The following is a 13,346-nucleotide window of genomic DNA, read 5'->3' on the forward strand; positions in this document are numbered from 1 at the left end:
TCATTTGTTTACACGTGGCATCTATAATAAATAAAGGACTAATTTTGACAAACCTTGAAAGTATATAAATTCGAGGGTTATAAATGTCAACAAGGGTAAATATACTGTATAGTATCCCTAAATAATGCTTAAACCTTCAATCGAATAAATTATAGATCGTACAAAAATAAAACGCGGAAGAAAGTGAGAGATTACAAACTACAGGGGTTAACTGTGTCAACATGTTTAATAATACCTCTGAGTGACCCTTTAACGTTCCAAAGACTTTGTAACGGTATTATACCCTCACTAAAATAATATATATGAATTTCGCGAAGTTTCGATATGAAACGAGAAAGTTACGATCGAATTCGTAGAAGAAGGGTTAAAAGCGTCAACAGTGAAAGTTAAGGCTTTCCAATATAATTAATAAATAAACCGGGGACTTAATAATGCGGGTAATTAACACGAGGCCCCTATCGGTAAATAACCAAGGGCCAAACCGCAAAGTTACCCCTTCAAAACCGAAAGGTCAGGTAAATCATTACGAAAGATTTCGTTATTAATGGCCCGATTCTGTAATCATTATAAAAGATTTGAAAAATTCAGAAAATATAACCTCACGCGACCCGCGTAAGGTTTAGACATAAGTCGAGGCGGGCCGCGAGCCTCCTCACTAACTCGCCTGATTTCTTAACCTTTAGGCGACCCGCATTAAAAAGCATGGGAACTCCCATGCGGGCCGCGTAAAGTGCCCAGATGCAGAAACTTTGTAACTACTTGGCTTTTGGAACCTTTGAACGATCAAACACCACTTAATGGAGCATGGGCACCCTACATTTGACCCATAACACTTAGGGGACATCTACCCATCACCCCTGACCTGTTGTGGTAGTTGTAATGATCATAGGAGCTTGTTTTTGGCTATAAATAGCACCTTTGTGTGCATAACCATTCACACAATCAAAACACACAACTACTGATCATTCTAAGTGCTCCCAAGCCTTCTCTTCTGTTCTATAATCAAGAAGCAACTTCTGTAAGTCGTTCATAACCATTTTGGTTTCACATTTCCATAGTTATAGCTCATAAACGCAACCGTCGTAACTAACGGTTGTCATTGCAATATCTTGCAAATGGTTCAGTCTTATGACGAATCAAAAATGGTTATGAGTTGGTATTTATGTGGGTATTAAACCTCTAAAATGGTTCCCCCTGATCACCACTCTAACTATGTCAATTATCGAGTCAAACGTGCGGTTAAAAAGTCAACAGAAAGCTATTTTAGCAATTCAAGCATAATATGTAATATATATGTTATGGAACCTGTTTTGACAATCATAAAACATGATAATAAGTATATAAACATGTTTGCGCTCGTTTGAATCGATCATTTACTATATAGAACCGGTTCGGAGCCGAAAGTCGCAAAAGTTTGACTTTTGCTTTGACTTCAGTTCTGACCCGTTTTAGTGAGGTATAAATATACCTTAGGACTCTCTTAGGACCAGGTCACATGTTGGTATACGCCTCTGTGGTCGGTTCATGAGTTATCCGAGTCTTTTACGTATTTCCGTCATTCGCCTAAAAGTTGACCGTAACGGCCTTTTAAAAATTAAAACGAGTATTTCGGACACGTGAACGGACCAAAACCTTGCTTGATAAATTATAAGCATGTCCCTAAAGTTTCACGTCAATCCGAGGTCTAGAATGAGAGTTATGCTAAGAGGCGCACTTTTAAGAAAGTTTTGTAATTAACGGCGCAATTAGCATAACGCCCATCTAACCCAAGTTTTCGTCACCAAAACTTTTACCCACTGTGGATATTCAACTTCTGTAATACATTTTGATATTACAATCAGAGGTTGAAATTATATATTTAAATTATGCTTCCGCTGTGCATTATATAATTGTGTGGTTTGACTATATCGTTGCCAACATCGTCACGGTAATCCCCCACCGGGCCCACCGGTGAGACACGTGGAAATCGGGGTGTGACAGGTTGGTATCAGAGCCAACATTGAGTGAATTAAACACTATCCTATTGTGTTTAATCTCAGTGACACAATTGCACATACTTGAGTCTAGACAAGAACTTAGGACAAATTCGGATTGATACTCCTTTTTGTCTTTATTCTCGATTTGATTTTTAATAAGTTTTGGAGCAGGAAAATGCCACCTGTTATATTCCGAGGAAGAGGAAGGGGACGTAGAGGCCGAGGAGAAATCGTGACACATCACGATCAAGAAGCTGGACCATCTGGTACAAGACATCCTTCGATGACACGAAGCGAAGAGCCACAACGACGAAGAGATCTATACGAACCCGCGAGGCATTCCACTTCGCACAGCTCGACGCCATCCTACCGGCACTCCTTTGGACCAAATTCGGAAAATGATCCCAACAACCCACAACCTTCCTTCATACCTCTACAACGTTCGGTATCGCACCGAAACTACGACGACCCTAGTCCATACTACGTAGCTCAGTTTAATCCGGCTGACTACATACAGGAACCTTCAGGTTTTGTTCCACTAGGACCACAAGACCACTTTTCGGAAGATCCCATGGAGGAAGATGAGGATCCAACTGAACCAGCTCGTGGTACGCCCACGCATCCGATAGAAGTATCGGATGGATCTTCATATCATGGTCCGCAGTATCAAGGCCCAGACAGCTTTATGGCTTTGTTTGACCGACATGAGTGGTACAACACACCATCTCATCAGACATCGCAACCGAGACATCCACAGGATCCATCTGAGGATTCACGCTTTGAGGCAGTTACGCCACCACCTCCGCCACCGGCACAACCAGTTATACCTGATCCGCCGAGGCGTAGGAGGACCAATGCTCGTATGTCTACACGAGGAGGAGGGGGTAACCACTTCAGCACTCCTCGACATTCTAGTAGTAGCCACTATCCGCCGCTACAAGAAGAAGGACCTTCAAGTCCTATACAAGAAGCGAACTCCGCACCTACTGCACGAAATTCGCCACCATTTGGGTATGACCAACCCATACCAGCTTACACAGGTCCAACGGCTTACAACCCGTTTGAACCGTCACAAGCACAATACAACTACGGCTATGAGCGCGACCCATATGTGGTGTCATCTAGATATAATGCGCGCTACCCTGACGGAGCACATGGAAACATGGGACCACCGGACTACTCAGCTCATGGGTATCCAATACCTCCCAGACCTCCAGTTCCGCAACAAGCGCCGCAACCACGTTTTTCTCCTCCTGAACAGGAAGAAATACTCCATCGACTAGATCGTGTGGAGAGAGAGTTCGAGGAAGAAAAGAAAAGCCACCGAGGATTTCTCAAAGGCTTGGCGAACCTACTAAAGGGCAAAAAGAAGAAACGTGACCACTAGCCCTTAATAGTTGTACTACTGTAATTTCTACTTTAAAATAAGTTCCTGCGTGGACAACTTATCGTATTTCAGTCCCTACGTGGACTTATCTTTAGTCCTTGCATGGACACCTATCCTGTATTAGTCCCTGCGTGGACTTGTCACTTATTTTAAAACCTCTATGGAGGTATGTACTATTTAAAAGACCCGTTTAGGGCAATATGTAATTGTATTTGAGATTTTGGAATGTATGTTATGAGTTTTGTTTCAATATATAAAAATAAATCAAAACCATTCCTTTTATATTGATCTTCCTAATAAAGAATCTTAAGGGGGTGAAACCTAGCTTGGGGTCTTTTAAGATCAGTCAAGATGGTACGACCTAGCTGAAAAGATTCTGATTCCCTGTTAACCTCTGTACGCATGTTAACATTCATGGCAGATGTGATTCGTTATAATCACGCACGTCATTCTTATACAACAATCCTTTGAGGATTTCAAAACCCAACTAAATGATATATAGATCGTGGGTTAAATCACCAATGAAGGTGATCAATATTATAAAGACATCCATTTAGTGATGCAATGCCTACGGGCCAGTACTATAAAGACATCCATTTAGTGATGCAATGCCTACGGGCCAGTACTATAAAGACATCCATTTAGTGATGCAATGCCTACGGGCCAGTACTATAAAGACATCCATTTAGTGATGCAATGCCTACGGGCCAGTACCATAAAGACATCCATTTAGTGATGCAATGCCTACGGGCCAGTATTATAAAGACATCCATTAGTGATGCAGTGCCTACGGGCCAATATTATAAAAACATCCCTTAGTGATGCAGTGCCTACGGGCCAATATTATCAAAACATCCATTAGTGATGTAGTGCCTACGGGCCAACCATACTAAGACATCCATTAGAGGTGTAGTGCCTATGGGCCATAATAATTGTCTTATAAGACAAAAGGCAGTAGCAGTCTATGACTCTCTGTCAGAAAGAGATAAAAGAACTACGGTTCAACTCTCTATGCCTTTGATTCTCTGGAATCTCGGCTAATATTATAAAACATCATCGTGATTAGGCTTTATGCCGCCCATACTATTTATATAGTTAAAATAGGATATATTCAAATCCTAATATTTAATGAAATAAAAAGTTAACCAAATATGGTCTCTGTACCATGGTTGACAAATTGTCATAAAAGACAATCATATAATAATCTCCTAAATTAAAATTTTGTTATCTTTTGTAACAGATTCAAGTTACAATGGCGGATCCCAATGGAGAGAACAGCCACACGAATGAAGATGACTATGACAATGCGTCAGTACATTTGACAGGCGCACAACTGAAGGCTCTGATCAACAATGCTGTCCAGGCAGCGATTGATCGTCAAAATACTGAGTCTCAAGGCAGAACTGTGTCAAAACCACCCTCTAAACCAAAGACACACTCCAAACCACCCTCTGAACCCAAGAAAGATGACGACAAGCACTCGTCTACTGAGCACAGCGTTCACCGCGATAGAGAATATACTGATGCGTCCAGTGCTAAGGGTTGCACCTACAAATACTTTGTATCATGCAAGCCCCGTGAATTTACAGGGGAGAAAGGTGCGGTTGACTGTATCACCTGGCTGGACGAGATGGACACGATTGTGGACATCAGCGGGTGCGCTGAGAGGGACGTGGTTAAGTTTGTGTCCCAGTCATTCAAGGGCGAGGCCCTGGCGTGGTGGAGAGCTCTGGTGCAGGCTTCAGGTAAGTCTGCCTTGTACAAAATGTCATGGGGGGAGTTTATTACCCTCATAAAAGAAAACTACTGCCCTCAGCACGAGGTTGAGAAGATTGAGGCTGATTTTGTCTCACTAGTGATGACAAACCTGGATTGTCAAGCTTATCTGACAAGCTTTAACACTATGTCACGCCTGGTGCCATATCTTGTGACACCGGAACCACGAAGAATTGCCCGATTCATTGGGGGCTTAGAACCGGCGATTAAGGCCAGTGTAAAGGCCTCTAGGCCAACGACCTTCAGGTCAGTTACTGACCTCTCCTTGTCTCTTACACTTGATGTTGTCCGTCTGAGGGCACAAAGGAACAAAGAGGCTGAAAAGCGAAAGCGTGAGGATGATACCTCACGAAAGTCCGGTAAAAAGCACCGTGGAAACGGTGAGGGCAAAAGAGGGTCGGAGGCAAGGAAGGAGGGGCAATCTGATGGAAGACCCCACTGCAAGGTCTGCAAGAAACCTCACTCCGGGAAGTGTAGGTTTGCGTCTGGTTCGCAGTCGCAACAAAGGACTCCACCCTGTGGGCTATGCAAGTCCAAGGAGTATAAGACAGTAGAGTGCAAAAAGATAAAGGACGCAACCTGCTTTAATTGCAATGAAAAGGGGCACATAAAAAGTAATTGCCCGAAGTATGCCAAGAAGACGGAGGAGACTAAGAAATCAAATGCGAGAATTTTTCGCTTGGATGCAAAGGAAGCGGTCAAGGACGACAATGTGCTTACAGGTACTTTTCTCGTAAATAATATATTTGCAAGAGTACTGTTCGATTCTGGCGCTGACAAGTCCTTTGTAGACCAGAATTTTTGCCAACTACTAAATATGCCAATCAAAACCCTTGACGTAAAATACGAAGTAGAGTTGGCAGACGGCACGATAGAAACCGTCTCTACTGTTCTAGAAGGATGTGAAATATCCATTAGGAACCATTCTTTTCCTTTATCTCTACTTCCTTTCAAACTTGCGGGTTTTGACATCGTGCTAGGCATGGACTGGTTATCCCATAACCAGGCCCAAATCATTTGCGGCAAGAGGCAAATAGTTTTAAAGACTCCGAGTGGTGAATCTCTTACCATTCGAGGGGATACGCATTACGGATTGCCCGAAGACGTATCTATGCTGAAAGCTTCAAGATGTATGAACAGAGGCTGTGTAATTTACATGGCTCAGGTGATAATTGAAGAACCAAAGCCGAAGATCGAGGATCTTCCTGTCATTTCTGAATACCCCGAGGTTTTTCCCGAAGAACTACCTGGTTTGCCACCAGATAGACAAGTGGAGTTCAGAATTGACATCATTCCTGGAGCAGCTCCGATAGCCAGAGCACCTTACAGATTAGCGCCAACGGAAATGAAGGAACTGAGGACCCAGTTGGATGAACTGCTGGCGAAAGGTTTTATCAGACCAAGTTCATCTCCCTGGGGAGCTCCTGTCCTATTTGTAAAGAAGAAGGACGGATCGATGCGGTTGTGCATCGACTATAGAGAACTGAATAAAGTTACCATAAAGAATAGATATCCTTTACCAAGGATCGATGATCTATTCGATCAGCTGCAAGGAGCAAGCTACTTCTCAAAGATCGACTTAAGGTCGGGTTATCATCAACTAAGGGTCAGAGATGAAGATGTACACAAGACTGCATTTAGGACTCGCTATGGTCATTACGAGTTCCTAGTGATGCCTTTTGGGCTCACAAATGCACCGGCTGCGTTCATGGATCTCATGAATCGCGTTTGCAAGCCATACTTGGACAAATTCGTCATAGTCTTCATTGACGATATCCTTATCTATTCCAAGAACCAAGCTGACCACGAGAAGCACCTTCGTTGCATTCTCGAATTACTACAACATGAGAAACTCTACGCCAAATTCTCGAAATGTGAATTCTGGCTAAGAGAGGTTCAGTTTTTAGGACACGTTGTGAGTGAGCGTGGTATCCAAGTGGATCCCGCTAAGGTAGAGGCAGTCATGAACTGGCAAGAGCCAAAGACGCCTACCGAAATCCGTAGTTTCCTGGGTTTAGCAGGATACTACCGAAGATTTATTGAAAATTTTTCAAGGATTGCTGCGCCCTTGACTTCCTTGACCAAGAAGAAAGAAAAGTACATTTGGGGCCCAAAGCAGCAAGAGTCCTTTGAAATACTGAAGCAGAAGCTAAGCAACGCACCTGTGTTGACCTTACCTGAGGGTACAGATGAATTCGTAGTTTACTGCGATGCATCGCACACAGGCATGGGGTGTGTGCTTATGCAGAAGGGCAAGGTGATTGCTTATGCTTCAAGGCAATTAAAGGTGCATGAAAAGAATTACACCACCCATGATTTGGAGTTGGGTGCCGTTGTATTTGCACTGAAGTTGTGGAGGCACTACCTTTATGGTATCAAATTTGTGATTTATTCTGATCACAAAAGTCTCCAGCACTTGTTCAACCAGAAGGAGTTGAACATGAGGCAACGCCGTTGGATGGAAACCCTGAATGATTATGACTGTGAAATCAGGTACCATCCCGGTAAGGCGAATGTAGTCGCCGATGCATTGAGCAGGAAAGAAAGGGTAAAACCCATTCGAATCAATGCCAAGAGCATTGAAGTTAAAAATAATTTGATTGAAAGGATTTTGGCTGCACAGCGAGAGGCTGTGTTGGAAGTTAATTATCCTAATGAAAAGCTGGGAGTAACTGAGGAGCAGTTGACTCTTAGCAAGGATGGAATCCTTAGGCTGAATGGACGTATATGGGTTCCGATTTATGGAGGACTACGAGATGTTGTTCTCCAGGAAGCCCATAGTTCCAAATACTCAGTCCATCCTGGTGCTGATAAAATGTACCAAGACTTAAAGGCAAATTATTGGTGGATAGGCTTGAAAAAGTCTGTAGCCGCCCATGTAGCAAAGTGCTTAACTTGTGCTCAAGTTAAAGCCGAGCACCAAAAGCCGTCTGGCTTGCTACAACAGCCTGAGCTTCCCGAGTGGAAGTGGGAATGCGTAACTATGGACTTCATAACCAAGTTACCCAAGACCAGGAAAGGAAACGATACAATATGGGTCATAGTTGATAGGCTGACTAAATCAGCTCATTTTCTACCCATCAAGGAGACGTATAGCTCCGATATGTTAGCCCAACTTTATGTTGATAAGATTGTAGCCTTACACGGCATACCTGTGTCTATTATCTCCGACAGGGATACTAGATACACATCTCACTTCTGGAAAAGTTTCCAGCAATCTTTGGGCACGCGTTTAAACTTTAGTACGGCTTACCATCCCCAGACGGACGGCCAAAGTGAGCGTACTATCCAAACGCTAGAAGACATGCTTCGTGCATGTGCGATCGATCTAGGTGGTAACTGGGATAAAAACCTACCCCTGATCGAATTCTCCTACAATAATAGCTACCACACCAGCATAAAGGCTGCGCCTTTTGAGGCATTATATGGTAGGAAATGTAGATCGCCTGTTTGTTGGGCGGAAGTAGGAGAGGTCCAATTATCGGGACCAGAGATTGTTTTCCAGACGACGGACAAGATTGTCCAGATACGGGAACGTCTCAAGGCTGCCCGCGATAGGCAGAAGAGCTACGCTGATCCAAAGCATAAGGATTTTCACTTCGAAGTAGGTGAAAAAGTATTACTTAAGGTGTCACCCTGGAAGGGGGTGATGCGTTTCGGCAAGAAGGGCAAGCTGAGTCCGAGATACATAGGGCCTTTTGAGGTCATCGAACGAGTCGGATCAGTTGCCTATAAACTAAACTTGCCTGAAGAGCTCAATGGAATTCATAATGTGTTCCACATCTGCAATCTCAAAAAGTGCTTCGCCGACGAATCGTTGGTGATTCCACACACAGATGTGCATATAGATGAGAGCTTAAAGTTCATAGAAAAACCTTTGTCGATTGAAGATCGACAGGTGAAGAAGCTTCGCAGAAAGCACGTACCGATTGTAAAAGTCAAATGGGATGCTCGTAGAGGTCCTGAATATACGTGGGAAGTCGAAGCTACAATGAAAGAAAAATACTCCTATTTATTTGAGTAAATCTTGGGTCGAGATTTATTTTAAGGGGGTGAGGATGTAACACCTCGAATTTTTGTGTCCAATGATGTGCTAACACGTGTCATTTGTTTAGTAATAAAGTCCATCGCAATGCTCTCCCATTTCCAGACAGGGATTTTTGGTTGTTCGAGCAAGCCGGTGGGACATTGATGTTTAGCTTTAACCTTTGAACAAGTGATACACTTTGAGACGAAGGTGGTAATATCTTTCTTCATTCCAGGCCACCAATAGGACGTACACATATCATGGTACATCTTATCAGCACCAGGAAGAATAGAATACCTAGATTTGTGAGCCTCCTTCATCACAAGTTGTAACACCTCGAATTTTTGTGTCCAATGATGTGCTAACACGTGTCATTTGTTTACACGTGGCATCTATAATAAATAAAGGACTAATTTTGACAAACCTTGAAAGTATATAAATTCGAGGGTTATAAATGTCAACAAGGGTAAATATACTGTATAGTATCCCTAAATAATGCTTAAACCTTCAATCGAATAAATTATAGATCGTACAAAAATAAAACGCGGAAGAAAGTGAGAGATTACAAACTACAGGGGTTAACTGTGTCAACATGTTTAATAATACCTCTGAGTGACCCTTTAACGTTCCAAAGACTTTGTAACGGTATTATACCCTCACTAAAATAATATATATGAATTTCGCGAAGTTTCGATATGAAACGAGAAAGTTACGATCGAATTCGTAGAAGAAGGGTTAAAAGCGTCAACAGTGAAAGTTAAGGCTTTCCAATATAATTAATAAATAAACCGGGGACTTAATAATGCGGGTAATTAACACGAGGCCCCTATCGGTAAATAACCAAGGGCCAAACCGCAAAGTTACCCCTTCAAAACCGAAAGGTCAGGTAAATCATTACGAAAGATTTCGTTATTAATGGCCCGATTCTGTAATCATTATAAAAGATTTGAAAAATTCAGAAAATATAACCTCACGCGACCCGCGTAAGGTTTAGACATAAGTCGAGGCGGGCCGCGAGCCTCCTCACTAACTCGCCTGATTTCTTAACCTTTAGGCGACCCGCATTAAAAAGCATGGGAACTCCCATGCGGGCCGCGTAAAGTGCCCAGATGCAGAAACTTTGTAACTACTTGGCTTTTGGAACCTTTGAACGATCAAACACCACTTAATGGAGCATGGGCACCCTACATTTGACCCATAACACTTAGGGGACATCTACCCATCACCCCTGACCTGTTGTGGTAGTTGTAATGATCATAGGAGCTTGTTTTTGGCTATAAATAGCACCTTTGTGTGCATAACCATTCACACAATCAAAACACACAACTACTGATCATTCTAAGTGCTCCCAAGCCTTCTCTTCTGTTCTATAATCAAGAAGCAACTTCTGTAAGTCGTTCATAACCATTTTGGTTTCACATTTCCATAGTTATAGCTCATAAACGCAACCGTCGTAACTAACGGTTGTCATTGCAATATCTTGCAAATGGTTCAGTCTTATGACGAATCAAAAATGGTTATGAGTTGGTATTTATGTGGGTATTAAACCTCTAAAATGGTTCCCCCTGATCACCACTCTAACTATGTCAATTATCGAGTCAAACGTGCGGTTAAAAAGTCAACAGAAAGCTATTTTAGCAATTCAAGCATAATATGTAATATATATGTTATGGAACCTGTTTTGACAATCATAAAACATGATAATAAGTATATAAACATGTTTGCGCTCGTTTGAATCGATCATTTACTATATAGAACCGGTTCGGAGCCGAAAGTCGCAAAAGTTTGACTTTTGCTTTGACTTCAGTTCTGACCCGTTTTAGTGAGGTATAAATATACCTTAGGACTCTCTTAGGACCAGGTCACATGTTGGTATACGCCTCTGTGGTCGGTTCATGAGTTATCCGAGTCTTTTACGTATTTCCGTCATTCGCCTAAAAGTTGACCGTAACGGCCTTTTAAAAATTAAAACGAGTATTTCGGACACGTGAACGGACCAAAACCTTGCTTGATAAATTATAAGCATGTCCCTAAAGTTTCACGTCAATCCGAGGTCTAGAATGAGAGTTATGCTAAGAGGCGCACTTTTAAGAAAGTTTTGTAATTAACGGCGCAATTAGCATAACGCCCATCTAACCCAAGTTTTCGTCACCAAAACTTTTACCCACTGTGGATATTCAACTTCTGTAATACATTTTGATATTACAATCAGAGGTTGAAATTATATATTTAAATTATGCTTCCGCTGTGCATTATATAATTGTGTGGTTTGACTATATCGTTGCCAACATCGTCACGGTAATCCCCCACCGGGCCCACCGGTGAGACACGTGGAAATCGGGGTGTGACACAAGTTCTCAAAGGTTATCGCGTGTAGGAATCCAAACACGATAGAGATAGTATAGAATACCATCGGGTTTAGTTACAAGACTTTATTCTGCACCACATTGCATCTCGTTATAGAGGTTACCCTCAATAACAAACATGTATTGAGCTTCACGAATGTGGTTTCGAAGATCGTCGATGAGTTGAAAGCAACGAATACCCTTGACATGAGTTGTACGACTAAGTGCATTGGCCACGACATTCGCCTTACCTGGATGGAAGCAAATTTCACAGTCGTAGTCGTTTAACAACTCTACCTAGCGACGTTGACGCATGTTCAGTTCTTTTTGGTCGAAGATGTGTTGAAGGTTCTTATGGTCGGTGAAGACCACACACTTAGTACTATACAGGTAGTGTTACCATATCTTCAAGGCAAAAACAACTGCACCAAGTTCAAGGTCGTGAGTAGTGTAGTTCTTCTCATGTATTTTGAGTTGCCTCGACGCGTAAGCGATAAACTTGTCCCGTTGCATAAGAACGCAACCAAGACCTTGGTTTGAAGCATCACGGTACACGACGAAGTCGTCGTTACCATCGGGATGAGTAAGGATAGGAGCATTGCAAAGCATGTCCTTGAGCGTTTGAAACGACTCCTTTTGTTTAGGACCCCAAACAAAAGGTTTATCTTTTTGAGTCAAGGAAGTAAGAGGAACGACAATTTTTGAGAAGTTAGAAATGAAACAATGATAATAACCAGCTAGACCAAGGAACAAACGAATTTCAGACGGATACTTAGGAGCAATCCAATTCTTCACAGCTTCAATCTTTGAAGGGTCATCGTGAATACCAAGTTCATTGACAGTGTGACCAAGGAATTGAACTTCTTTTAACCAAAATTCACATTCGGAGATTTTGGCGTAAAGACGTTCAACGCGTAAAAGCTGAAGGATAAGACGCAAGTGTCGCTTGTGCTCTTCTTGAGTCTTGGAATAGATGAGAATATCGTCGATGAAGTCGATCACGAAATGGTTAAAATAAGCTTTGCACACACGGTTCATCAAGTCTATGAAAACCGCAGGTGCGTTGGTCAAGCTAAAAGGGCATGACCACGAACTCGTAATGACCATAACGTGTATGAAAAGCGGTTTTGGGTATATCTTCTTCGAGGACTCGAATTTGATGATAACCAGAATGGAGATCAATCTTGGAAAAGCAATTTGCGCTTTGTAATTGATCAAAGAGATCATCGATGCAAGGAAGAGGATATCGGTTTTTTTACTGTAAGCTTGTTGAGCTCACGATAGTCTATGCACATCCGAAATGATCCATCTTTATTCTTGATGAACAGAATGGGAGCGCCCCAAGGAGAAGTACTAGGGCGTATAAAGCCTTTATCTAGAAGCTCTTGGAGTTGTCTCGATAGCTCTTGCATTTCCGAGGATGCTAAATGATAGGGAGACTTAGTGATAGGCGTAGCGCCAGGTACTAAATCGGTGCGAAAGTCAACAGAACGAACAGGCGGAGGACCAGGGAGATCGTCAGGAAAAACGTCAGGATAATCACAAACGACAGGAACATCACTTATGCTCGAGCCCTTATCCTTGTTTTCCACAACGTAGGCAAGAAAGACGAAGGAACCCTTGCGCAAGTGTTTGTTCGCTTGAGTACAAGACATAAGCTCGAGACCTTTACAAGGTTTCTCGCCATAAACGTGTAGAGAATCATCGTTAGAAAGAGGAAGACAAATGAATTTATCGAAGCAAACGACTTCAGCACGAACTCGCCTAAGCCAATTCATGCCTACTATGATGTCAAAACTACCCATTTGCATAGGTATGAGGTCAATCGGAAATGT

At 42.4% G+C, this 13,346-nt stretch overlaps 1 protein-coding gene across 1 annotated transcript; it reads right to left on the reverse strand.

Annotated features, from left to right (window-relative positions):
• Positions 1-11,598: 11,598 nt before the first annotated feature.
• LOC110896979 (uncharacterized mitochondrial protein AtMg00860-like) lies at positions 11,599-12,549 on the reverse strand. The gene is made up of 2 exons (XM_022143957.1): positions 12,042-12,549; positions 11,599-11,762 (listed from the first exon to the last, which is right to left on the reverse strand). Exons 1-2 carry the CDS (start codon positions 12,547-12,549, stop codon positions 11,599-11,601), a joined length of 672 nt encoding a protein of 223 aa, XP_021999649.1.
• Between the last annotated feature and the right edge of the window lie 797 nt (positions 12,550-13,346).

This window comes from Helianthus annuus, chromosome 2 (assembly GCF_002127325.2).
Source record: "Helianthus annuus cultivar XRQ/B chromosome 2, HanXRQr2.0-SUNRISE, whole genome shotgun sequence".
In the NCBI taxonomy this organism is placed as follows: Eukaryota; Viridiplantae; Streptophyta; class Magnoliopsida; order Asterales; family Asteraceae; genus Helianthus; species Helianthus annuus.

Bases quoted from the DNA above. Each gene is read 5' to 3' on its own strand.
- LOC110896979 (XM_022143957.1), bottom strand. From the start codon at position 12,549: ATGAACCGTGTGTGCAAAGCTTATTTTAACCATTTCGTGATCGACTTC. The intron at 11,763-12,041 runs GTCTTGGTTGCG...GCTTCCATCCAG, and splicing joins CCGTGATGCTTCAAACCAAG to GTAAGGCGAATGTCGTGGCC.